This window comes from Crassostrea angulata, chromosome 10 (genome assembly GCF_025612915.1).
Source record: "Crassostrea angulata isolate pt1a10 chromosome 10, ASM2561291v2, whole genome shotgun sequence".
NCBI classification, from domain to species: domain Eukaryota; kingdom Metazoa; phylum Mollusca; class Bivalvia; order Ostreida; family Ostreidae; genus Magallana; species Magallana angulata.
This window is the reverse complement of record NC_069120.1, coordinates 53,941,418-53,967,512: the sequence shown is the minus strand read 5'-3', so window position 1 is coordinate 53,967,512 and position 26,095 is coordinate 53,941,418. Positions and strand designations below refer to the sequence as shown.

General features: G+C 33.3%; 3 protein-coding genes and 1 pseudogene across 4 annotated transcripts in view; 2 read left to right on the top strand and 2 right to left on the bottom strand.

Moving 5' to 3' along the window:
• LOC128164619 (thimet oligopeptidase-like) overlaps positions 1-16,812 on the top strand; it is a 60,338-nt gene extending 43,526 nt beyond the window's left edge. Inside the window, exons 6-17 of one of the 2 annotated variants that reach the window (XM_052828559.1) lie at positions 7,629-7,741; positions 9,233-9,287; positions 9,679-9,843; positions 10,038-10,199; positions 11,281-11,346; positions 11,528-11,632; positions 11,875-11,982; positions 12,293-12,366; positions 12,834-13,065; positions 13,694-13,825; positions 14,993-15,109; positions 16,493-16,812. In XM_052828559.1, coding sequence (XP_052684519.1) covers positions 7,629-7,741; positions 9,233-9,287; positions 9,679-9,843; positions 10,038-10,199; positions 11,281-11,346; positions 11,528-11,632; positions 11,875-11,982; positions 12,293-12,366; positions 12,834-13,065; positions 13,694-13,825; positions 14,993-15,109; positions 16,493-16,582 — 1,419 coding nt within the window. In that variant the 3' untranslated portion in view covers positions 16,583-16,812. The remainder of the gene's footprint in view (positions 1-7,628; positions 7,742-9,232; positions 9,288-9,678; positions 9,844-10,037; positions 10,200-11,280; positions 11,347-11,527; positions 11,633-11,874; positions 11,983-12,292; positions 12,367-12,833; positions 13,066-13,693; positions 13,826-14,992; positions 15,110-16,492) is intronic. The other variant, XM_052828561.1, reaches the window with a different exon arrangement.
• LOC128164620 (uncharacterized) lies at positions 893-5,422 on the bottom strand. The gene is made up of 2 exons (XM_052828562.1): positions 5,400-5,422; positions 893-2,918 (listed from the first exon to the last, which is right to left on the bottom strand). The coding sequence occupies exons 1-2, from the start codon at positions 5,420-5,422 to the stop codon at positions 893-895; spliced, it is 2,049 nt and encodes a 682-aa protein (XP_052684522.1).
• A 3,643-nt stretch (positions 16,813-20,455) lies between the features above and the next one.
• The window catches only part of LOC128166049 (thimet oligopeptidase-like), an 18,648-nt pseudogene continuing 13,008 nt past the window's right edge, over positions 20,456-26,095 (top strand).
• LOC128167415 (uncharacterized) overlaps positions 23,790-26,095 on the bottom strand; it is a 7,244-nt gene continuing 4,938 nt past the window's right edge. The window contains exon 2 of the mRNA XM_052833127.1: positions 23,790-26,017. Coding sequence (XP_052689087.1) covers positions 23,992-26,017 — 2,026 coding nt within the window. The 3' untranslated portion in view covers positions 23,790-23,991. The remainder of the gene's footprint in view (positions 26,018-26,095) is intronic.

Genomic DNA, 26,095 nt, shown 5'->3' with positions numbered 1-26,095 from the left:
GCCTTGGGAGACAAAAAACGTATTGTCTTAGCCAGTAAATAGGTACACGTACAGTATATGAAACATATGCAACTTTTATTCAACGTACCTGTATAATAAATGCCTACTGCTAGTTTAACAAAAACAGGGCATAAAATCCTTGTTTGCATAATTAAATTATGATTTTTGGATCAATTCATGAACAAATTGTGCCTCTTTACTGTTAGAATGGCACTCATAACACCATACAACACCATTGTTTTCCTTTTAAAATCAAAATTAGAAAATTATTCAAAAAATTTATTTCTGTATTGGTTAACTGATTCAATTCCAATAGTTTGTACTGTTTGATATGATGTTTCTAACAGCACAGGATGCTTACATAATCAGTGTTCTAGCTTTGCCTTGTAGTTTGCTATAGACCAGGTCATACTTCCCATGTTCAGTCATTATAGATCTGAATTTATACTTATTTTAAACTCGATAAAACATTCACATATACTAAGGTATCAATGTTCTATGTATATTTCGAATTCTCTGCTGTGTAGCAGTTTGTATTTTACTAAGTCATTATTCACCAACTTTCAACCGTTTGTACTGTTTAATATGATGTTTCTAACAACACTGGTTGCTTACATAATCAGTTTTCTAGCTTTGTCTTGTAATTTGTTATCATAGACCAGGTCATACTTCCCATGTTCAGTCATTATAAATAGGAATTTATACTCCAAGTACATCTGAAATTTTCCACTGTGTAGCAGTTTGTATTTTTTTGATTGGATACTGTGTGAGTGACTGTTGGTACGAATATAAACTCATCTTAGCCATAGTTTTTTGTAAGGTTTCATTTACTTTATGTAGATTGAGTAAAGAAAAATGAATTAATTATGTGACTTAGTTAGAGGTAAATGTATTACTCATGTGGGGCTGTTCCTGTTATATCTTGTATCCTACTCTGTGTAGCAGCTTGAATTTTGTTCCATGGATACTGTGTGAGCGACTGTTGGTATGAGTATAGAGCAGCCTGGAGGTTCCCTGTGATCTGTTGACAGATCCCAAGGATCTCCCAGGAGATGTCTCTGTGATGTACATCTACATACCGTCCCCGATCATAGTGGACTAAGACCTGTAGCTCATCTAGAGCTGCTTGTGATAATGTTGTATCAATTTGTCTGTAACACAAGAACTCTAGGAAGTGTAACATTACAAACACTGGGATTAACATTACATCTGAACTAGCAGACTGTTGTTCTAGTATTAGTTCACTGATATAACAGACTCTGTTCATAAGTATGATATCCAGTGTTCCTGCCTCTCTGATCTTTGTAGACAAGGACTGTCCCCCTACAGCCTCAGTATACCTCTCTCTGTCTACACGTCTCCTATACATCAGATATGGCTGTGCTAACTTGACCTTTGTCATCTCTATAAAAGATAAAGCTTCCCTGTATCTGAATGTCTTATAATAATACATGGCAATGCAAAAAAGGTCAGATATACACCCAAACTTGGCTGCTAATTTCAGCATGTGACAGGACATTTTGTCTGCAATATACATTTGTTTGTTGACACCTGTGTAAGTGAACATGCTGTGTAATATGAAAGCAGTGAACTGAAGGTTGGTGGCTGTAAGTGTCTGTAAATAAAACAGTTGATACTGTGTCAACTGCGTTGAATCTACCAACAACTGTTCTACTGTACATAGACATTTCACAAAACTCTGAAGATCTCTTATGACTATATTACAAGTAACATTTATCTCCAAAAAAATCTCTGTATCATAGTCAACTTCAGACATAATTAAACTCTCATCTGTACAAACAAAAGCTCTAGGATTGTACAGGACATCAATGATGTAGGACCTGATAGAGGAACTCTGTAACAGACAGGCCAGACCTTTCTTGTACAATTCATGTAACTGCAGGAACAATCTGTTTTGTGCAGAGCCATGGACCTTTGTCAGAAATAGGTTGTTTTGTGGGACAAAAAAGTTTGGACAAATCCCCTTGTACACCCATTTAAGGAGGAGTTTAAAGCAAACCCAAAAACCTGCCAAGAGGTTTTGTGGACACCAGTGAGGTAGTGTGTTTTGTTGAATCGCCCAGAAAATTGTTGTCTTCATGTGATAGGAACACAGCAGTTTATTGGTTTCTTCTGATTGTTGATTTATAACTTCTTTTAGAAAATGTTTTAACAATCCATAAGTCAAAAATTGACTGTGGTTCATTGCATACACACATTTATACTCTGCCTGAGAAAACGAAAATCGCCATTCCTCATTTTCATGGGGTCCTAATGGGTGTCCTATAGCTACAAAGTGACAACCATTTCTGACAATGTCTTCAACAACTTCAGGATCAGGCCATGAGTGGCATCTGTCTATCCACGAGGAGGCAGACAGAGGCCAAAAGTCACAAACAAAACACCAGGCAGAGTCATATTCTACTCCTGCTTTAACAGCATTACCACAGGGTCCGTGTACAGTAGAATTAGGTAAATATAATGAGCAAGTTAACTGTCTCCATATACAACTAGATATATAGACTCTGTCATTCATTCTGACACATGAGGATTTGACATCTCTGTTTGTTGTTGGTGTCAGTAACTGAAGTAGAGTGAATCCCGGTGGACTCTCAGAACTGTCAGAGAGAATCAAGATTGTATTGGCTGTGTTGTAATACTTAGACTGAGACATGTCCATGATCACTCGGTGGTCATTTAGCCAGTGCATTTTGTCCGTATCTGATCCTATAAGTCTGAATCCTTCTCTCTCACTTCCACTCAACATCTCAATGGCCCTATCATTAGATATCACTCGTCTCATCACCATCTCCCTGATGTCCATTGTCTCCCTCCTGAGGGCCACAAGTTGTGATGTTCCCACTATATCACACAGTACCATAAACACTGACTCTGACATGTGTTCCAATCCCTCAAACCTAGCAAGGGACATAGCAGATATTATTATAATGAATGTCAAACTAAGTCATTTCCAATGGTCAGCCAAATATCAAGTGAAAAGCAAGAACCAGAACACCAAATTCTCTGTTTTGTTAACAACGTCTGTCTCAAGATTTTGTTTACATGTCTTTTCTCAGTTTATACAACTGTTTCAAAAACATACCGGTAAATTGGCTCAAGCTTGATAGTAAAATTTTGGCTGATTATTAGAACGACCTCAATCTAGTATTGTAAACATTGAAAATAGAAAAGTAAATTCTGAAAAAAATTGTGATCTGCCCCTTATAGACTGTATGTGTGACGTTTATTGAATTGAGTTCACTCAAGCTTAGATTAACAGCGAGAGCTTTTCCCTTTCCTTTGTTAGTTTTGGATAGACATAATAAAAGCAGAGAAAAGTTAAGTTTGGCACCACAGCACAGGCACCTGACATTATGTATATCAAATATATACTCTTCACCTAATAATTTACAAGATATCCTGGAATTTTTACACACTTGCACATAGTGTGGAGGTTTTGCTTGAAACTCATCAGTAAGATTATTTTGCGATGCTATTTGTCTTCCAATAGAATTCTACATTTGAGCTTACAAAAGATTCAAAAATCACCCCTCAAACTGCATATACTGCCTTAGATATGTGACAGAAGGCTATAGACAGACGAAAGTTTACATAATAGCATCATATTTTGGGTAATTCCTTCCAAATACAGCCATGATACACTTATTAAAAGGTGTCCATTTTTAATTCGATTAACATACAAGTTAAATTAAGAAAGTGGATAATATAAACTGTCAAATTTATTTGATAAGAATGTATATAAATGCATTTATTTTGAAATTTTGACACAAACACACGATGCAGGGAAATTTCATTTAAATATAGGTGACAAGTAGAGGGTAAATATTTTTTATTATGAAAAAAAATATAACTTTAGCTGTCTCTTGGGGTAAGTGTGCATATCAGAAAAAAAACTACCCGTATAGTGTCTATATTTTCAGCGTCTCATTTTGTTGAAAAAATTTAAAGAAACAAAAATAGCAGTAGATACAACCAAGTATTATTATTTAAGACTACATGTATTACTGTTTTGAATAAGAGTCGCAAATGAAATTCATACAAGAACTTTGAATACATTATTTGCACATACAGATCAATACATGTATTTTTTTAACCTGAAAAATAAATAAGATTTTTGAGTGTGTATATATACATGTATATATATATATATATATATATATATATATATATATATATATATATATATATATATATATATATATATATATATATATATATATATATGCTCTAGAAAAGGTGTCCCTGGTAACATATCTTTGTGGAAATTTTGAAAACTGTTCCACCCAGAAATCATATTACTAGTAGATTGGGGATAATTACTGGGTAAGACTACTGGGTAACATACTCCCCGTATTTGAGAATACAAACCGCCTGAAACCGGCATATACGGTAATCATTACAATTAGACTGAATAAGTGAATATTTTAGTAAATAATTTAAGAATGTTTAATGATTTTAATTTTTGGGAGTTGATTTTAATCAACTCTCACATTATGATTTCTAAGAGGTTTTCTTGAAATTCTTGTCGGAAAAGTCCGAGAATCCATATTATAAACATGTGCGTAATTCAAATAGAGATTATAAACTACATGCCAAGCAAAATAACATATCGTTGATTTTAACATTAATAATAATCGATAAAACCAACTCCCGTCAGTACTTCAGTACTTTAATTGTGCATTAGAAATACCCGAAAAGTACCGCAGAAAATAAACAACCGCAGAACATACCCATGTTACAGTATATGGATTTTTAGTATTGAAATTTTATTTTTTGATTGATTTTTTTGTTCTTTGTTAGGTGAGATTTCATAATGTCATTATGATAAAAGGAGATTAAAAATAACGTAAAAGACGAAGTAAAAAGTGTACACTTGGGTACTTTTCACACATAATTATTATGCTTTCCTCATGTTTATTTTTCTTAGTTTTAGAATGAATGTATTGTACCAATCTACATTTGTAATACAGGTACTCCAAAAAAAAATAACCAAATTTCGGCCTTTTGATTTTTTTTTTAGATGACCCTCATTAAAAACAGGTGGTAGAATTTATTATTATTAATATTATTTTTTACATATTTATAGTAATACAAATAAAGTAAAAAAAGTCAGGATATCTGATGTTCTACAGCTCGGCTCCATGATACTAGCTGCTTACTACAGGATGAGGTATTTAAAATAAAAAAATGAAGTATTTGAAAGGCTCCTGTCTCACCCCTATTGTCACACCATGAAACATAACATTATTTCACTCGATTACCAAATGCCATGGGAGATAGTGGCATTATGATAAGCAAAGGAAGATGGGAATATACTAACACTAGGAAAACCGTCAGAAAAAGAACTTAGGAAAAAATACTTAACACAATGTACTTACATGGCCGAGGAGACGGAACCCATCTTTCTTCTTCAATATTTAGTTTTGAAATAAGAAAATGATGGCTTTTATAGAGCTGAGTTGCTTCATTTCCTGTAGGAAAATACTCCAACGCCATATTTACAAATCCTTTTTTCTTTAATTAAATTTGTTAAAATTTACATATCTGATATTTTTTTTCCTGTTTCCCTGGTATTTCAAAATACAATTTCTCTCCAGATTGACCCAGATTCTAAATGGACTCTGTTTATCAGGCATAGTTGTTTCTCATGTATCACAACAAAATCGTAAACATACTACAGTATTTAATTATGGCCTTGTTTGAATTCAAGTTGTCTAATGAATCTTTCAGACAGAATTTAGGCTGAATATGACTCAAAAGTTAGTAATAATATCCACCATATATTTTCTATTATTGCATTACTCCATATAACCTCTATATCGTCTGCAAACCTTGTAATAGTTCAAAAGTATTACGCTTAAAAGGTCTCACTTGTGTGTACGTATATCTTACATCACTGTTGTTATTGGTTGCAATAAAATTATTTAATTTTGCGGACTTCTTCCGAGGCAGGAGAAATGTAGCATCAATTTGATAGGTCTATGCATTATATATAAACAGAAAATGCAAATAAAACAAAGAATTATTGCACAAAATATAAGACAACGTAGGGTACATAACACGGACACGTCGACAATGAGTTTTAAGTGTGCAATGAGGGTGTTATGATATCAAATTGTTTATATGCCAGTGTAATGGTGCCTATATCTGACTGGAGTACAGCTTTACATGTAAGTAATGAACAGTTGTTTAAATGTTGGAGCATTATAGACACAAGGGTCTAAAGAGGTCTGCGATGATCACACTTATTTTACTAAATATGCTCTTGGAAATATAAACTGTTACAGTACTAATATATATTGGTCTGAAGTAATAAATAATATATGGAATCACTGAATGGTATGAATGATTAGCATCATTAACTTGTAAAAACATATTAAATGCAAAATTCTAACGAATCTTTCTTTGAGTATATGAGGTAATCATTTCGATTGGGGTATGGTCAAATCCAATAAAGCCCCAAGGGATTTGATTGATATAATTTTCAGCAATTATGTGATAAAATATTTGAATATAAATAAGCAAACCCTGCTTGCATTCCAACTTTACGTCATTTGAATTTATTGAACTATCGTCCAAAATTGATACATAGTGTTATCACAGGCAAAAACACTAAAATATGTAAATTATATATGAATGAAGACATTTTTTTCTTTTAGCTGGTGTTCCAGAAGATTTCCTGAAATCTTCAGAGAAAGTAAGAATCCTGTTGTATATGTACAGTATAAATGTTTAAAAGTTGATCATTACTTTAACAGTTCAAAGGTCATTGGACCGAAGGCTCTTGTTTGTCTGTTCTGATATTGAAGGCTGTCCAAAGTTAATTCTTCATTTTAAATGCCACCTTCAAAATAACAAATGAGGGAGAACAATAGAATTAAAACAAATTGCATTATTTTAGATGTAAACTAAAAGTAAAATCAAATTGAGAAAGATAAAATTAAAATTAAAGGTTCATTCGATTTTTTAAGATGAAGATTTCGACTAAACCTATGTGCAAGAGTGACGTTAGAAATAGGATTTACGTTGGACAGCATAAGTTTGATATGAATCTTCCTCATTAGAACTCAGATTGAAAAAATCCTGGTACAAGATTCCCCACAGGAAAGAGAGTTTATTTTATTGAATAATAAACTTTTTGTGGTATTTTGGTTATATTCTAAAGCATCGTTCATCAAATATTATTTCCTGGTCTACTCTGACACTGAAAATAAAACGAAAGATATCGCAGAGGTCTCCATCTATTAATATTGAAGTTAGTTGAATTGATCATCACGATTCTGATGGATCAAGGTTAGATTTGAAGGGCAACAGACCTAAATATTCTCTTTGCACAAATTACAGAATTTTTATGAATTAAAAATGATTAAAAATTATGTGAAATCTTTCATTTTGCTTTTCTGTAGTGAAAATATCTTCCACTCAGCTCTATTTTATATAGTAAGGATGATTTCATATGAAGGGGAGACAGCTTATTAGATCTTTGGTTGAGATCATACTTTCCATCATTGATTTTCAGCCCTGTATACTAGAATTATTAATTTCATTTAAATCATCAATATATTCCTTTAAAAAGTTGATAAATATCATGAAATTGTGTGTTCTAGAATGAGGATGGTAAACTAAAGGTCACATTGAAGTATCCTCATTACTTCCCATGCATGAAGAAGGCCAGAAATCCCGAAACCAGGAAAAAACTGGAGACTGCATTCAACTCGCGGTAGAACTTTAAAATACTTAAACTGTAAAATGCTTTCATAGATGGTTTATGAGAATGTGAAGGTAGCTAGCTTATCGGGAAAAAATACATCATGGGAAATGTTATATTTTTTCCGGTCAAATTGATAGTGTAAAGAATTCATAGTAGAAGGGTATTCAAGCTTGTTCTGTATGAAATGGAGGACCACTATGTTTTTGTATTGGAAAAAGATTATGAAAAAAAAAATGCATTAAAAAACCTGAAAATAGAGTTGGAAGAAAAACTAGCTGTAACACTAGAAAACCCAACAATTACAAAAAACCTTATTCATAAGTACATGTACTAGACAATGGGCCCATTATTCAATTTTCTTGCTCCTTTTTCATTATTACTTTTATGTCTTTTATGCTGTTCATATATGCCACCTTGAAGACAACTTATTTTTCTGCTTAATACCAACATCTTGAAAATGCACAGACAGTATATTTTTATCATTATAGTGTCATCTGTGCATCCCTTATCTACGTACTAAATATTTATTATTTAATAATTTGGTGATTCTCTCATTTTGTATCAGACTGCAAGATAATAACATTGAGATTGCCAAACTTAAATTATAATTTCATAAATTCACAACCCTCAGAAAAATAGTTGTGAGATTTATGATTATGGTATTTCTGTTGATTTTATTCAGAAATTAATTTCTTACATTAAATTAGGAATCTACAAGTAATATACTCAAATGATCAATAAGGCTCATTGTTTTGCCTCGGACTAGAATGTCACGACGTCATTGGATGAAACGCGTCACGTGGCTGTTTACAAATTTCTTTAAAAGGCAAGCGTCAAAATTTATAGCGCAACATGGCGGACGTAACGTTATTTGAACTGATTTTCTACACAAACGTTTGTTTACATATCAAACTTTAGGTCCTCGACAAAACAAAACACTTATTAGGTTTGTTACTGACTGTTTAAAGAAATTTGTGGGATCGGTAAAGTCAATAGAAGGCTCGGCTCCGCCTCGCCTTCTATGGACTTTACCGACCCCACAAATTTCTTTAAACAGTCAGTAGCAAACCTAATAAGTAATATTGGTCCCCTTCAGAACCTGTACAACTATTCCCCTTCAGAACCTGTACAATTATTCCCCTTCAGAACTTGTACAACTATTCCTCATCAGAACCGGTACAACTATTCTCCTTCAGAACCTTATCTACGTACTAAATACTTATTATTTAATAATTTGGTGATTCTGTCATTTTGTATCAGACTGCAAGATAATAACATTGAGATTGCCAAACTTTAATTATAATTTCATAAATTTACAACTCTCAGAAAAATAGTAGTGAGATTTATGATCTGCGGGGGTATTTCTGTTAATTTTATTCAGAAATTAATTTCTTACATTAAATTAGGAATCTACAAGTAAAATACTCAAATGATCAATAAGGCTCATTGGTCTTTTGTTATGTATAGGTAAATACCATGAACAAATTTGTTCACTTTCAGATGTTTGAAGCCAAATACAGCCATTTTAGAAGAATTGGTTGAACTAAGAAGCCAGGTATAATATCTTATCTACCTATTTTTAAAAATAATTGCTCTTTATTTATATTCACCAGTATGAGAAAATGGACAAAATTATGTCTTATTCAAGATTAAGAATGTAAATTTCTTCAGAACCTGTACAACTATTCCCCTTCAGAGTTCAGAACCTGTACAACTATTCTCCTTCAGACCTGTACAACTATTCCCCTTCAGAACCTGTACAACTATTCCCCTTCAGAACCTGTACAATTATTTCCCATCAGAACCTGTACAACTATTCCCCATCAGAACTTGTGCAACTATTCCCCTTCAGAACCTGTACAATTATTCCCCTTCAGAACCTGTAAAACTATTCCCCTTAGAACCTGTACAAATATTTACCAATTAAAACCATTTCTTGATTTCAGAAAGCAGACATCTTGGGGTTTCCAACCCACGCTGCGTTTGTTCTAGACATGAGGATGGCCAAAGACCCTGAGAAGGTGAGGACATTCCTTGTTGACCTGGCCCAGAAACTCCGCCCCCTACAGGAACAGGAAGTCAAAGTTTACCTGGAGTATAAGAAGGAGGAGGTAGGTCCTGTCTGTGTCCATTGTAAGGTGTGAGGATAACGTGCAAACAATAATTTCTAAACGTTTCTAGAGTCCAATTTTCAGTACTAAACAAAAATGCATTTAATTAAACTGGCTGGTCTTTAATTATTTTTTAGAATTGCTTATCTTATCATAAATTACTGTAATATGTTTATTGTACATTTGTTGTTTAGTGTGATAAATATGGATACGAGTATGACGGAAAGATCCACTACTGGGATCTCCGCTACTATATGACTATGACAGAGGAACGACAGTACGCCGTTGATTCTAACCTTCTGAAGGAGTACTTCCCTATGGAAGTGGTGACCACAGGGCTGCTGGATATCTACCAGGTAAAACAAGGTCAAAATCAGGTGTTACATCTACCAGGTAAAACAAGTTCAAAGTCAGGTGTTACATCTACCAGGTAAAACAAGGTCAAAGTCAGATGTTACATCTACCAGGTAAAACAAGGTCAAAGTCAGGTGTTACATCTACCAGGTAAATCACGGTCAAAGTCAGGTGTAACATCTACCATGTAAAACCAGGTCAAAGTCAGGTGTTACATCTACCAGGTAAAACCAGGTCAAAGTCAGGTGTTACATCTACCAGGTAAAACAAGGTCAAAGTCAGGTGTTACATCTACCAGGTAAAACCAGGTCAAAGTCAGGTGTTACATCTATCAGGTAAAACCAGGTCAAAGTCAGGTGTTACATCTACCAGGTATAACCAGGTCAAAGTCAAGTGTTACATCTACCAGGTAAAACAAGGTCAAAGTCAGGTGTAACATCTACCAGGTAAAACAAAGTCAAAGTCAGGTGTTACATATACCAGGTAAATCAAGGTCAAAGTCTGGTGTTACATCTACCAGGTAAAACCAGGTCAAAGTCAGGTGTTACATCTACCAGGTAAAACCAGGTCAAAGTCAGGTGTTACATCTACCAGGTAAAACAAGGTCAAAGTCAGGTGTTACATCTACCAGGTAAGCAAGGTCAAAGTCAGGTGTTACATCTACCAGATATAAGCAGGTCAAAGTCAGGTGTAACATCTACTAGGTAAAACAAGGTCAAAGTCAGGTGTTACATCTACCAGGTAAATCAAGGTCAAAGTCAGGTGTTACATCTACCAGGTAAATCAAGGTCAAAGTCAGGTGTAACATCTACCAGGTAAAATCAGGTCAAAGTCAAATGTTGCATCTACCAGATCAAAAGTCAGGTGTTATATTTAGCAGATTTAACCAGGTCAAAGTCAGATGTTATATCAAACAGGTAATTCCAGGTCAAATGTTATCTGTTAGATCTAACAGGTAAAATTAGTTAAAAAAATCAGGCGTTATATGTACCTGAAAAACAGCGTTAAAATTGCTATTATGTCAAATGTCAGACGTTGTATATGACTAATGAGAAATTTAAACATCTATGCTTTGAATTTTAGGAGTTGCTGGATCTCAAGTTTACACAAGTCAAAGATGTGGAAGTTTGGCATCCTGAGGTCACGTTGGTAAGTTTCTCTGCTCCAGTCACTGGAGAGAGGACATCTTTGAAATTTGTATAAAGTCTCTAAGGAACAGTGAATTCTTGACCCGTTTTATTATTTGAATTTGGAGTTTGTAGACATTTTAGACATTTATAAGAATAGAGTGATACTGATGATGGTGTTGACTAATTGTCCTCTGTTGTAGTACAGTGTAGTGGACAGGGAATCGTCCAATCTCCTGGGCTATTTTTATCTTGACCTGTATCCCCGAGAAGGAAAATATGGACATGCTGCTTGCTTTGGACTGCAGGTACATAAATAAATCTTAACTCAGTCAGTTCAAGATAACACTTATTTCATCAACATTTATTCATAAAATTAATGTGAACATTTTTAACTCGCGTATATTATTAAAGTTTGAAGTTAAACCAGATTTGCTGTATAAGCAACATTGATAATTCTAAGGTTCCTTTACAAAATCAACAATTGTATGATACAGCAAAGACAGTGGACTGAAGCAGATATATATGAATATCTTCCTTAAATTTACAGCCGGGGTGTATACAGCCAGATGGGAAGAGACAGATAACTGTGGCTGCCATGGTTGCGAACTTCACCAAACCAACAGAGGATAAACCAGCCCTGCTTACACACGATGAGGTAGACCATTACTATATATTCATATCGTTAACATTGTTTAGCTAAATGAATGTATTCAAATACTACAAATAGCTATATGAACTATAAATTATGTCCATGCATTTCATCATCATAGTTTTTTCATCCACATGGCTGGAAATTAACTCACTATATCAATGAATGTGTGTACCAGAGATTGCGCAGTTTATAATGAAACACATAAATTTAGCAAGAAAAAGTCAAAATGTAAAATAGAATCCAAAAAACTTTTCCTATAAAATTCCTGCTTTTCAAGGATATTGGTTCCTCTATCAGACATGTTTGTTTACAGGTGGAGACCTACTTCCATGAGTTTGGTCATGTGATGCATCAGATCTGTGCTCAATCCGAATTTGCTCTGTTCAGGTATATTGAAATTGTTGTAAAATTTCTCAGGGATTCTTTTTTACCTTTATAAAAACCAGTTGTAAAATATCTAAATCTAAATTTTTCTTTAATTTATAAGATATAAAAAATAAAGTTTAGGATGCTATTTTAAGCAAGATACATGTAGATATTTTAAAAGCTTTCCTTTTATGGAGAGTGAATACAAAAATATTTTAAACCATTTTTTCATTTAGTTTGTTTTAAACATATTTTATTGATTACTCAAAAGGATCAGAAAAAAGATTTTACAACTAACGAGTTCTTCTCCTTTCATTATGTTTATAAAATATCTAAACTTAATTATAGCATTACGCTTCAAGCAATATAGATTTTAAGGAGTCCTTTTTTGACAAGTGAATATGGCAAAAGTACATAATGTTTTGTTTTTGGGTGCTGCTATTTTTACCATTTAAATCATGTCACATAAAATGAATTCTTTGTTGTAGTGGAACCAGTGTGGAGAGAGATTTTGTGGAGGCCCCGTCCCAGATGTTGGAGAACTGGTGCTGGGAGAAGGAACCTCTACAGAGAATGTCCAAACACTACAAAACAGGGGAGGCAATCCCCGACCACCTGCTGGACAAACTGATCAAAAGCCGGATCGCTAATGCTGGCATGTTTAACCTGCGACAGATCCTGCTGGGAATGTTTGACCAGACCATCCACACACAGAAAAAGGTCAGATACTGCTCCTGTAGATGTTTTCTCTATAATCACCCACTGGAGGTTCATTAACATTTAATGAAGACCAATGTTCGTGGGTTTCTTTTTTGAAATGATCCAGGAACTTTAATATATATCAAAGTGCATTTTCTAATGATACATTGTATTGATAGGATCATTGTCTATGAGCACAGTTACCTTCAAAGTGTGATTTGCTTTTAATTCACAAAAATTAATGTCCATGAATATTGATAAAAGTACAGTACTTGAACATTTTGAGAATAAAATTTAAACAAGAAACATTTAAAAGAAGTTTAAAGAATTGCTTAATTGAAATGATTTATCTTTTTTAAACTCCTTTTTGTTTCAGGCCAACAATTCAAAGTTGTCACTATATGTATTTGTCAATGAATTCTGTGCCATAATTGGGATATGTATGTTAACCATCTGAATATGTCAGTTCCATCCTTGTGTACATACATTGCTTTATTATTAGCATGTTTCAGGCCAATGAGGTTTACAATTATGAATGTTTCTCAAAGAAGCTGTTTTTATTAATCTTTGATGAATTATAATATTTTTGAGTTTCTGTTCTATTGCTGTTGAGTGGAATAGTAAAGTTACTGCTGTTTTTGTGTTACAGGTGGACACAGCCAAACTGTTCTCGGAGATCTCACAGGAGTACCTGGGATTCCCGTCCACAGAGGGCACCAACATGTCTGCCTCATTCGGGCACCTGGCGGGAGGGTACGACGCCCAGTACTATGGGTACATGGTAGGTAGAGATGTGTGTATGTATGTTTATGTAGGTAGTGATGTGTGTAAACAAAGTGTATGTAGGAATACTTACAATATGATCATGATAAAGAATTAATAGATGAAAAATATAAGAGAAGACATAAATATAGATTAAGGATGACGTTTACTCAGAATGAAAAAAAATTCTACTGATGATAATGAAACCCCATCTATTGTATGTTATAGACCTTTGATTGTATTGTTATTTTTCACTTTCAAAAAAGTAGGTCAATGACCTACTTTTTGAGTAAATGGCCATTGAATATTTTTTGAAAAATCAAGAAAAATCCCATAAAATTTTACACTACAATTGACATTTTCTTAATTGTAAATATCTTTCAAATAATAAAGCACTTTAAAAAATGTAATACATTTTATGAATGGCAGTGGCACTAAATAGGTACAAAACATTAAGATTTCAGCTACAATTTGAAAAAATATTTCAGTCCGAATTTCCTCTATCAGTTTTCAAATTCCTACCCATTTTTGATCTAAGTTTACAAAAAATTGAATGATGATAATACAAAAACATTTATAGCATTGAACTATTTATATTAGGTAAATGATCAAAATTTTGAGATATGGTGTCTTTTATTGTTTTTAAGCATTTTTTAATATTTTTGCAATTCGTGCCATACAATTATTTTAATGAATAAGTGAGGTAAAACCAGCAGAAAATATGAAAAATTATATAGACTAAAATATAAAATCTTAACTTTCAATATTAGAGTACTTCCAAAAATGTTTTAGCGGAAAACAAAATCTGCAAAATTTAGTCCGAATTTCCTGTTTGGCTAAAAGTCTATTTTTGTTTGAGCCTAATTACGTAATAAAGTAAAAATATCAAATGTTTTGTCAATAATAATTCATTTTATTAATACTTTTTTTGTTTAGAACAAATTTTACTCATTACATTGAACTTTATAACAATCCGAATTTGAGAACTCAAATCCTGAGTAAACAACACCCTTAAGAAAGAAAACAATATTTTTGATTTTGTTTAGCGAAATTGTCCATGCATGTTAAACATAAAGTAAACAAGGGGTAATGAGTTACTTGTAACAATGTGTATGGAAGAGACACTTTCTGCCTATGAGTTTGTATTTTCATGTGTTCTGAAGTTAGTTTTCTGTCTGTCTTTCAGTGGAGTGAAGTTTTCTGTATGGACATGTTTTACACTCGCTTTAAGAAGGAGGACATCATGAGTCCAAAGGTCGGTGGGGACTACAGGAGATGTATACTGCAGCCCGGGGGATCAATAGTAAGATATATATGTGTCAATAGTAAGATATGACATTGTCTGTCTGTGTGTCAATAGTAAGATATGGCATTGTCTGCCTGTGTGTCAATAGTAAGATATGACATTGTCTGCCTGTGTGTCAATAGTAAGATATGGCATTGTCTGCCTGTGTGTCAATAGTAAGATATGACATTGTCTGTCTGTGTGTCAATAGTAAGATATGGCATTGTCTGCCTGTGTGTCAATAGTAAGATATGACATTGTCTGTCTGTGTGTCAATAGTAAGATATGGCATTGTCTGTCTGTGTGTCAATAGTAAGATATGACATTGTCTGTCTGTGTGTCAATAGTAAGATATGGCATTGTCTGTCTGTGTGTCAATAGTAAGATATGACATTGTCTGTCTGTGTGTCAATAGTAAGATATGGCATTGTCTGTCTGTGTGTCAATAGTAAGATATGACATTGTCTGCCTGTGTGTCAATAGTAAGATATGGCATTGTCTGTCGTGTGTAAATAGTAAGATATGACATTGTGTGTATGTCAATAGTAAGATATGACATTGTCTGTCTGTGTGTCAATAGTAAGATATGACATTGTCTGTCTGTGTGTCAATAGTTAGATATGGCATTGTCTGTCTGTGTGTCAATAGTAAGATATGACATTGTCTGTCTGTGTGTCAATAGTAAGATATGGCATTGTCTGCCTGTGTGTCAATAGTAAGATATGACATTGTCTGCCTGTATGTCAATAGTAAGATATGGCATTGTCTGCCTGTGTGTCAATAGTAAGATATGACATTGTCTGTCTGTGTGTCAATAGTAAGATATCACATTGTCTGTGTGTCAGTAGTAAAATATCACATTGTCTGTCTGTGTGTCAATAGTAAGATATGGCATTGTCTGTTGTGTGTCAATAGTAAGATATGGCATTGTCTGTTGTGTGTCAATAGTATTATATGACATTGTCTGTCTGTGTGTCAATAGTTAGATATCACATTGTCTGTCTGTGTGTCAATAGTAAGATATCACATTGTCTGTCTGTGTGTCAATAGTAAGATATGACATTGTCTGTCTGTGTGTCATTAGTTAGATATCACATTGTCTGTCTGTGTGTCAATAGTAAGATATCGCATTGTCTGTCTGTGTGTCAATAGTAAGATATCACATTGTCTGTCTGTGTGTCAATAGTTAGATATCACATTGTCTGTCTGTGTGTCAATAGTAAGGTATAATACCTCTGTGTGTTTTTCTTTGTAGAGAAAAATATGATTAACCAATGAAAGTAATATCCTTATTTTATTCAAGGAATCAGACAGATTAAGACGCAGTCAAAAGATTTTTTTTAATTTTAATTTTTTTTTATATCCGAGGGACATAATTAAAGCCTATGTTGTATTTTACAGGATGCCGCGGATATGTTACGTAACTTCCTGGGTCGTGACCCTACCCCAGAAGCTTTCCTCATCAGTAAGGGACTTAACCCGAATGCATAATTTACAAGGACTACCAGAGACTTAACTCCTGATCATCTTCTGTATTGAGAGGAAAACTTGATAAAGACATTATCTATCTGCAGGAACACATTTATGAACATGAAGGCAAAGGAAAGTGCTAAAACTTCTGTTGCTGTTGAATTGCGAGAGTGGATAGAGTGTCATTCTATGAATTTTCGAAAAATATATCGTTCTATTCTGCTGAATACTTGATTAAAAAAACTCATTGAAACTTTGTTTTATTGGTATGTTTTACTAAAGACAATGATGTTTTTACCAAAAATATTAAAAAAATATCAGATAGCTCATGCTGGATAATCTTCAGTGTTTCAAGATAAAAGCAGCAAATAAAATATCTTATTTAAATCAATATTTTTAATCTTTATTCATTTCTTGATTAATAATAAAGAGCAGTTTATGTTTAATTCATTTCACTTTAACATCATTTACAAATGTCAGACATCCCAGGTATTGGGAAAACCTGCAGCATTATTATGAATATAACAAAGCAAAAGCATTTTATAGATATCTGTCAAACGGTCTGAAGTATTTTTAAACATAGTCGATTTTGAAAATTCTAATATGATATTCATATCCCTACTTAAACAGTTTAAAAAAATTGTTCTAAGTTTATAATCTCTTGACAATTGTGTTTCATTGTATCTCAGATTTCCATTTTGATTATATCTTAAAATCTAAATAAAAAATGGTTGGATTATAAAAAGTACTTTTGGATATGTTTCAACATAAAATCAATTACATGTTTCTATGTAATAATGAAATTTAAAGCAGCTTTAAAATTATACCACACATGATATTATCACAGTAAGATGTTTTTAAAATATCTCCATCTGAGATGTCACAGTGGTCACATTTTGAATTCTCTCTTGATTTACATGTTTGCGATAAACAAGTTGTACATTAGATATTATTAATGAAAGCAGGTTGTATTTGAATTCACTTTACATCCGTCATTCATTTTCATTTTGTGTGTGTAGATACTGGGCCAATATTCTTAATTTACACATTAATTTTTAAATAAGATTGATGGCAAGAAGTACAAAATGTAGAACAAGCATTCTGAGAGTATTGCTTAAGCAATACACGTCCCCTACCGGTTTGTGGAAATTGTGAAAACAATGGGCAGGTCTATTCGCCGGAATGGCGACGGAATAGACGTAGTGACATGTATAAAAAGGTCGATAACTTGTGTTAGGTATAAGCTATCACCATTTGGTTTTCAGTTTTTTAATCTGTGGATGGAGGGCTATCGAAATATGTAAAACCTTATTTGATAGGTACATGTTTGATATATAAAACCTTGACCGGAATGAGCTATGGTCGCAAAAATCAGCTGCCGGAATGACGAAGTCGACTTCATAAAACATCTAATTGTACAGATTGGCTATGAATTTACCATTGTCGTGATTAAATTTCTGTTGTTCTATTGAAATTTGTTGTTTTAATACACTCTCTATGTTTTTATTACTTGTGTTGTTCACACCTTCTTGTAGTACGGCTTCTGTACCTGAGCGATACCTGAGTGCATAAAATTAATTTGTAAATTTTGAGTGTAAAATTTTCATTCCAGTCAGGGTTTTCAGCATTTAAATCTAGTTTATTATATAAAACTATATATTATCTGAAAGGTGTATACCTAAGAATGAAAAAAATCCTGACCGAATGGAAATAAAATCAATGGTTTTTATGATACAGGTGATTATGTAGAGATTACAGCATTCTTTTTTAACGAAAATTTTCCATTCCGGTCAACGTTTTGCATACTAAATCTAATGATATCGATGTAATTTTTACACATTTTATATGTCTGGTTGTTGTTATAAAAAATATTGTTTCCGAATGAAAAAATATTAAACACTTTTTGAGATATTAAATGTTTTATGAAGTCGACTTCGTCATTCTGGCAGCTGATTTTTGCGACCATAGATCATTCCGGTCAAGGTTTTATATATCAAACATGTACCTATCAAATAAGGTTTTACATATTTCGATAGCCCTCTATTCACAGATTAAAAAACTGAAAACCGAATGGTGATAGCTTATACCTAACACAAGTTATCGACCTTTTTATACATGTCACTACGTCTATTCCGTCGCCATTCCGGCGAATAGTCCTGCCCATTGTTTTCACAATTTCCACAAACCGGTAGGGGACCTGTATTGCTTAAGCAATACTCTCAGAATGCTTGTTCTACATTTTTTTACTGTAGCAAAAAATTTGTGTTAGTAATTCAGATCTATTTTCAGTGCATTCAACTATCCATGTTCAATGTTGTTAATCACATTGATTTATCAGTCAATCGTTGGCGGCGTCGTCCGGTCTTGGTCCTGGTTAAAATTTTATTTTTGAAGCAGGTCCTGTGTTAAGTTATTACATATCCAATCTTCATCAAACGTGCTTGGATGCTGTATCTGAAACTACTTATGGACTCACTTGTACAGTGTAGAAGAAGACTTGGATGCTTAATCTGCTCTAATCAATAACTTCTAGGACATATATAATCGATGTAATACATTCTTTGAGTCAGCAAACAAGAAGAAAATACATCATTATATACAGTTTTATCAAAAGATATAACATAGTTATGAGATGGGGGTATACTATTAAAATTTTCACTTGCCCGATCGGACAAGTAAGTTTATAGTTTTACTTGCCTGAAATAATATTTTACTTGCTTAAGGTGTTCGGACAACCGTAAAAGTCTTTTTCTTTAGTTTTAATAGTTTATCACCATTAAAATGTAATAAAAAGGGTTTTTTCAGATTTACTTTGAACACTCCTTTGTCAGGTAGTAAACAAACTGCAATAATGTAGCCCTCTCCCGATTTTTTTCTTGTTTTTTTTTTTTAGGTAAAACATCAGATATATAGAATCGGAGAGGATAACATTATTGCAGCTAGTTACTTTTTAGTAAACTGTCAAAGGTTGTAATAAAGAGGATATATAATCAAAAAAGAAGTAAAACCATACACAAAACTAGAAATTCCTTTTTTTTCTATAAAAATATGCGACTTTTGTAATTAAAAGCAAAATATCATCAGCTACATTTCTTTGCCGTTTTTGAATAAAATATCATTGATTTTTTTTTAAAATAATGGTGCACTTTATTCTTGTAATCCATTTAAAATATCTGTCTGAAGATGCTTGTTTGCCCTTAAAAGAATTCTCTGTAAACAATATTCCCTAAAAATGATCCATACTTACATATTTACTAAATATATCATACTGTATATTTTACAACTTTCTTCAAATATGAGTTAATCAAAAAATGGAAATCTTTACAGGCACTTGCTGACAATGATTGTGAATATCCTGTGGTGCAAAACAACCTCGATTTTATGCAGCATGTGTCACTTGAAAAGGATTTAAGGGATATTAGCGTAGAAATGGACAAAACACTCTCCGAGTTTGATGTGAAAATGAGGTACTACAGAAGAGTTTAAAATTGTGAAGGACACTCTCAGGCCAAAATAAAAATTTTGTTTGGAATTAGCAAAGATAAAACTTTCTTTAGCAAAAAATAAGATTTTTTTTATACAAGAGATTTTTTTATCATTTTTAATAATTAGTTAAACTTAAACTTTGAAAAATAAGAATTAACCTTTCCCTCCCTAATGGGTCTAGAAATGGTTGAAAGTACAGAAAACTCTTAATCTGACGAATGTAATCCTGCTAAAATTATTGTAATTTCTAACTGAAATGTGCTGTTTGATTGCCTGAATTTTTTAAATATTTATTTTAATAGATTGAAATATGTGGCAATCATATCTCAAGTTAAATTCTATTCTAGAGTACACAGCTGAATTATCATTTTCTCCATGCTGGTTAAAATTCAGACTGTAAATACTATGATGTCAGTGAATGCTGTCGTTGACTTCAAGTGGACAATATTTACATTACGCAGCATGCGCCAGGATGTGTTTGATGCACTTGTTGCCTTTGAGAAAAAAATCTTCAACTGACGGCTCAACAGAATCCAAACGATATGTGGAGAGGATGATCAAGCTGGGGAGAAGAAATGGTTATGTACATGTATACCAATACTAGGTTTGTAACTGTATACAGAAATATGTCAGTTGTCAATATCCATTGAATGTGAGGCAGTGACGATTAGAATGTATACTTTTTGATATACAATGTATATTAATACATTCATTCTCGATCTCATGTGTGTAATTTGTGAGCAAAACAATTTTTCCCTTTTCTCTAAATAGTTTCAGACTTTACAAATTTAGTTACCTCCTAAATTCTTACGGTGCTTTATACTCTTCGAATACCATATATTCAGTAATTTTTGCAATATTCTAATTTTTGCTGTTAAGCTTACCAGGGCTGACAGCTCAAGTGAGATCACTTTTTTCCTCCGTCCGTCTGTCCGTCCGTCTGTCTGTAAACTTTTTTTTCTATTTTTGACTTATTCTCCAGAACCACAGAGCCAATTTCAAGGAAATTTAGTACAGAGCATTATTAATTGAATAGGTTCAAGTTTGTTAAAATGAATAACCACACCCCTTTTCAAGTGGAGATAATTCGAAATTATTGAAAATTTATTGATATTTTTTAAAAATCTTCTTAAAAAACCAGCAAGAAAAGCTGAAACTTGTGTGGAAGCATCCACAGGTATAGTAGATTCAAGTTTGTTGAGATCGTAATCCTATTTGAGGAGTAGGATGGGGCCACATTGAGTAGGCCAATTTTACAAAGGAAAACATTTTAAATTATTCTCAAAAATTCAAATGATATAATGTACGGTTTTACTTACATGCAAGCATTTTGACATATTTTTTTATTCTTTAAAACTGTTTAGACTTTGGCTCCTAGACAATTTTTGGGCTTCACAGGTTTGATGTATATCACATTTGATTTAGATCATCATGAGAACTGCAAAGCGAAGTATGTGATATATTCATCCTATGACAAAAGGGGCTTAATAATAAACAGAATATCCAGGGGAAAATGGAATTTTTTTAATACAGGATATGTTATACTACATTAATATTGTCCAGATATTTGTATATGACTCCATAAAACTGATTTTATTTTGTCTATTGTTGCTTAAGTAAGCGATGGCCTTGGGCCTCTTGTTTCGAGATCACTTTTAATTTGCAAAATTTTCAATTCCCAGAAATATCCAGTATTGTTTGCTATATTAATAAAGAAACTTTTAAAATTGCAAAAAATAACTCAGGCAAATTAAAAAGTAACACATTTTCCATATTTTTGCAAATTTAAGAGATGTAAAAGAAAACGCCGGATATTTGGTATTTCATGTTTCTTTTAAAGGTGGTATGAGACACCTTTTAATGTGAGACTCAGACTTGTGACTTGCAGATTCGTAGTTAACACTTTAATCCTTTGTGCCATGCTGTTATGGGAAAGGAAATATTTATAAAAATATACTTGGTTTTATTTTTTATTTGATAGGCATATGTCACAATATGGAAGTGTCCCATTCCACCTTAAAAATAAGGGGGAGGAAAGTAATAGTTGACTATTTATGTTAAAGGTCAAGATCTTTGAAGCATTAAATTAGATATCTGTTATAGGCCTCCATCTGCCCACTGACAAACAGCAGAAGATCAAAGAAATAAAGAAGAGGATGAGTGATCTCTCAATCGACTTCAGTAAAAACCTTAATGAGGAGAACACCATTCTTACCTTCACAGAAGAGCTTGGTAAGGATCATACCTTTAGTTAAGAGTCTGCATCTTTTGTTGTAAGAGAGATACAAGTGAAAATTAAGATGAGAGCGATAGTTTATCGAGACTTGAGGCGTGACCTTTTTAACTAACTTACTGAAGTTAAATAAAAATTACATCAAAATCAAATCTTGACAGTGTGATAGACTTTTAGCATAAAACTATGCAAATTTATGGTAAAGGACTGAAATTTTTGTGAACCAAATTTTACAAGATCGAGTTTCACTTTGAAGCCATCTACCATCACTGACCCCCATACTTTATTTTGTCAAAATAATACTGAATTAATTTTATAAAATTCTTAATATTCAAAAAGTTTTTATTTCAATATTTACCCTGGTAATTTAAAGAAATTTGTCTTTTTTAAGTGCAAATAGGTCACAAAAAATTTATGCAGCTTCATACAATTTTTTTAAGGTAATCTCTCTATTTAGTCTGATCATTGTGCATAATCAAAAACAGTATTTGATGTAATAATTCTGCTTAGTTAAAATAAATGTACTGGCAACAAATGCTAATAGGGCAGAAAATTGCATGTGTGGTGCAAAAAGGTCAAATTAATTGGGCCATAATTCAGGTATCTAACTGTGAATTCCACTGAGTACCCAGGTTCTCTGAATTGCAGTCATTTTAAGAAGCAGATTAGTTTTTGAAAATAACATTCTCTTCAAACTATGACAATTTACCTTCACAATCGTGTATAAATAAATAAGACCAAACTCTAATTGCTAGTAGTTTTTTTTTTAATATTATAAACATATCCTGACTGATAAAACAATAGCAATCAGTTGTCCCCCTTGACAGTAAGTACAGTATACTAGTAACTCTTTTGTGCAACCGTCTGAAAAATTACAGTAAAAATTATTATTATACTTTCATGTTAATACTGAAATCTGATTGGTTTAAACACAGTTGGTAATCCGTTCTATTACCCTCAGCGTTAGCAACACATTTGTCAAAGGGTAACACAATGAATTGTTACTTGCACGTTAATTATGCGCATACAGTTCGCCGTAGAATTCACAATTTAAAAAGTTTCAGGAAATAGTTGCTGCCTTGAGAGACAAAAAACTTATTGTCATAGCCAGTAAATAGGTACACGTACAGTATATGAAACATATGCAACATTTATTCAATGTACCTGTATAATAAATGCCTACTGCTAGTTTAACAAAAACATAGCATAAATCCTTGTTTGCACTATAAAATTATGATTTTGGGATCAAATCATGAACAAATTGTGCCTCTTTACTGTTAGAATGGCACTCATAACACCATACAACACCATATGTTGTTTCCCTTTTAAACCAGAATTAGAAAATTATTCAAAAAAAAATATTTCTGTATTGGTTAACTCCAATTCCAATCGTCAGTACTGTTTTATTAAATGTTTCTATCAACACAGGATACCTACATAATCAGTGGTCTAGCTTTGTCTTGTAGTTTGTTATAGACCAGGTCATACTTCCCATGTTCAATTATTATATATCTGAATTTATACTCCAAGTACATCTGAAATTTTCCACTGTGTAGCAGTTTGTATTTTGCTGATTAGATACTGTGTGAGTGACTGTTGGTACGAATATAAACTCATCTTAGTCATCGTTTTTTGTAAGGTTTCATAAACTTTATGTAGATTGAGTAAAAAAAAATGAATTAATTCTGTGACTCAGTTAGATGTAAATGTATTAATCATGTGGGGCTGTTCCTGTTATATCTTGTATTCTACTATGTGTAGCAGCTTGTATGTTGTTCCATGGATACTGTTTGAGTGACTGTTGGTATGAGTATAAAGCAGCCTGGAGGTTCCCTGTGATCTGATGACAGATCCCCAGGATCTCCCAGGAAATGTCTCTGTGATGTACATCTACATACCGTCCCTGATCATGGTGGACTAGGACCTGTAGCTCATCTAGAGCTGCTTGTGATAATGTTGTATCAATTTGTCTGTAACACAAGAACTCCAGGAAGCGTAACATTACAAACACTGGGATTAATATTACATATGAACAAGCAGACTGTTGTTCTAGTATTAGTTCACTGATATAACAGACTCTGTTCTTCAGTATGATATCCAGTGTTCCTGCCTCTCTGATCTTTTTAGACAAGGACTGTCCCCCTAAAGCCTCAGTATACCTCTCTCTGTCTACACGTCTCCTATACATCAGATATGGCTGTGCTAACTTGACCTTTGTCATCTCTATAACATATAAAGCTTCCCTGTATCTGAGTGTCTTATAATAATACATGGCAATGTAAAAAAGGTCAGATATACATCCAAACTTAGCTGCTAATTTCAGCATGTGACAGGACATTTTGTCTGCAATATACATTTGTTTATTGACACCTGTGTTTGTGTACATGTTGTGTAATATGAAAGCAGTGAACTGAAGGTTGGTGGCTGTAAAAGTCTGTAAATAAAAAAGTTGATACTCTGTCAACTGCGTTGAATCTACCAACAACTGTTCTACTGTACATAGACATTTCACAAAACTGTGAAGATCTCTTATGATTATATTATCAAAAACATTTATTTCCAAAAAAAATTCTCTATCATAGTCGACTTCAGACATAATTAAACTCTCATCTGTACAAATAAAATCTCTAGGATTGTACAGGATATCAATAATGTAGAACCTGATAGAGGAACTCTTTAACAGACAGGCCAGACCTTTCTTGTACAATTCATGTAACTGTAGGAACAATCTGTTTTGTGCTGAGCCATGGACCTTTGTCAGAAACAGATTGTTTTGTGGAACAAAAAAGTTTGGACAAACCCCCTTATACACCCATTGAAGGAGGAGTTTAAAGCAGACCCAGAAACCAACCAGGAGATTTTGTGGACACCAGTAAGGTAGTGTGTTTTGTTGAATTGCCCAGAAAATAGTTGTCTTCATGTGATATGAACACAGCAGTTCATTGGTTTCTTCTGATTGTTGATTTATAACTTCTTTTAAGAAAAGTTTCAACAACCCATAGGTCAAAAACTGACAATGGTTCATTGCATACACACATTTATATTCTGCCTGAGAAAACGACCATCTCCACTCTTCATTTTCATGGGGTCCTAATGGGTGTCCTATTGCTACAAAGTGACATCCATTTCTGACAATGTCATCAACAACTTCAGGATCAGGCCATAAGTGACATCTGTCTATCCACGAGGAGGCAGATGGAGGCCAAAAGTCACAAACAAAACAACAGGCAGAGTCATATTCTAGTCCTCCTTTAACAGCAGTACCACAGGGTCCATGTTCAGTAGAATTAGGAAGAAATATTGAACAAGTTAACTGTCTGTAAATAGAACTAGATATATAGACGCTGTCATTCATTCTGTGACATGCTGAACCGACTTCTCTGTATATTGTTGGTGTCAGTAACTGAAGTAAAGTGAATCCTGGTGGACTCTTAGAACTGTCAGAGAGAATCAAAGTTGTATTGGCTGTGTTGTAATACTTAGACTGAGACGTGTCCATGATCACTCGGTGGTTGTTCGGCCAGTGCATATAGTCCGTATCTGATCCCTTAAGTCTGAATCCTTCTCTCCCACTTCCGCTCAACATCTGAATAGTCCCATCATTAGGTGTCATTCGTCTGTTCACCATCTCCCTGATGTCCTTTGTCTCCCTCCTGAGGGCCACGAGTCGTGATGTTCCCACTTTCTTACTCAGTACCATAAACACCGACTCTGACATGTGTTCCAATCCCTCAAACCTAGCAAGGGACATAGCAGATATTATTATAGCAAAGTGATAATTCGGAAAAAAGGATAAGTTAAGAAATATGTTTGAC

Bases quoted from the DNA above. Each gene is read 5' to 3' on its own strand.
- LOC128164620 (XM_052828562.1), bottom strand. From the start codon at position 5,422: ATGGGTTCCGTCTCCTCGGCCAT. The intron at 2,919-5,399 runs GTAAGTACATTG...GTCCCTTGCTAG, and splicing joins GGTTCCGTCTCCTCGGCCAT to GTTTGAGGGATTGGAACACA.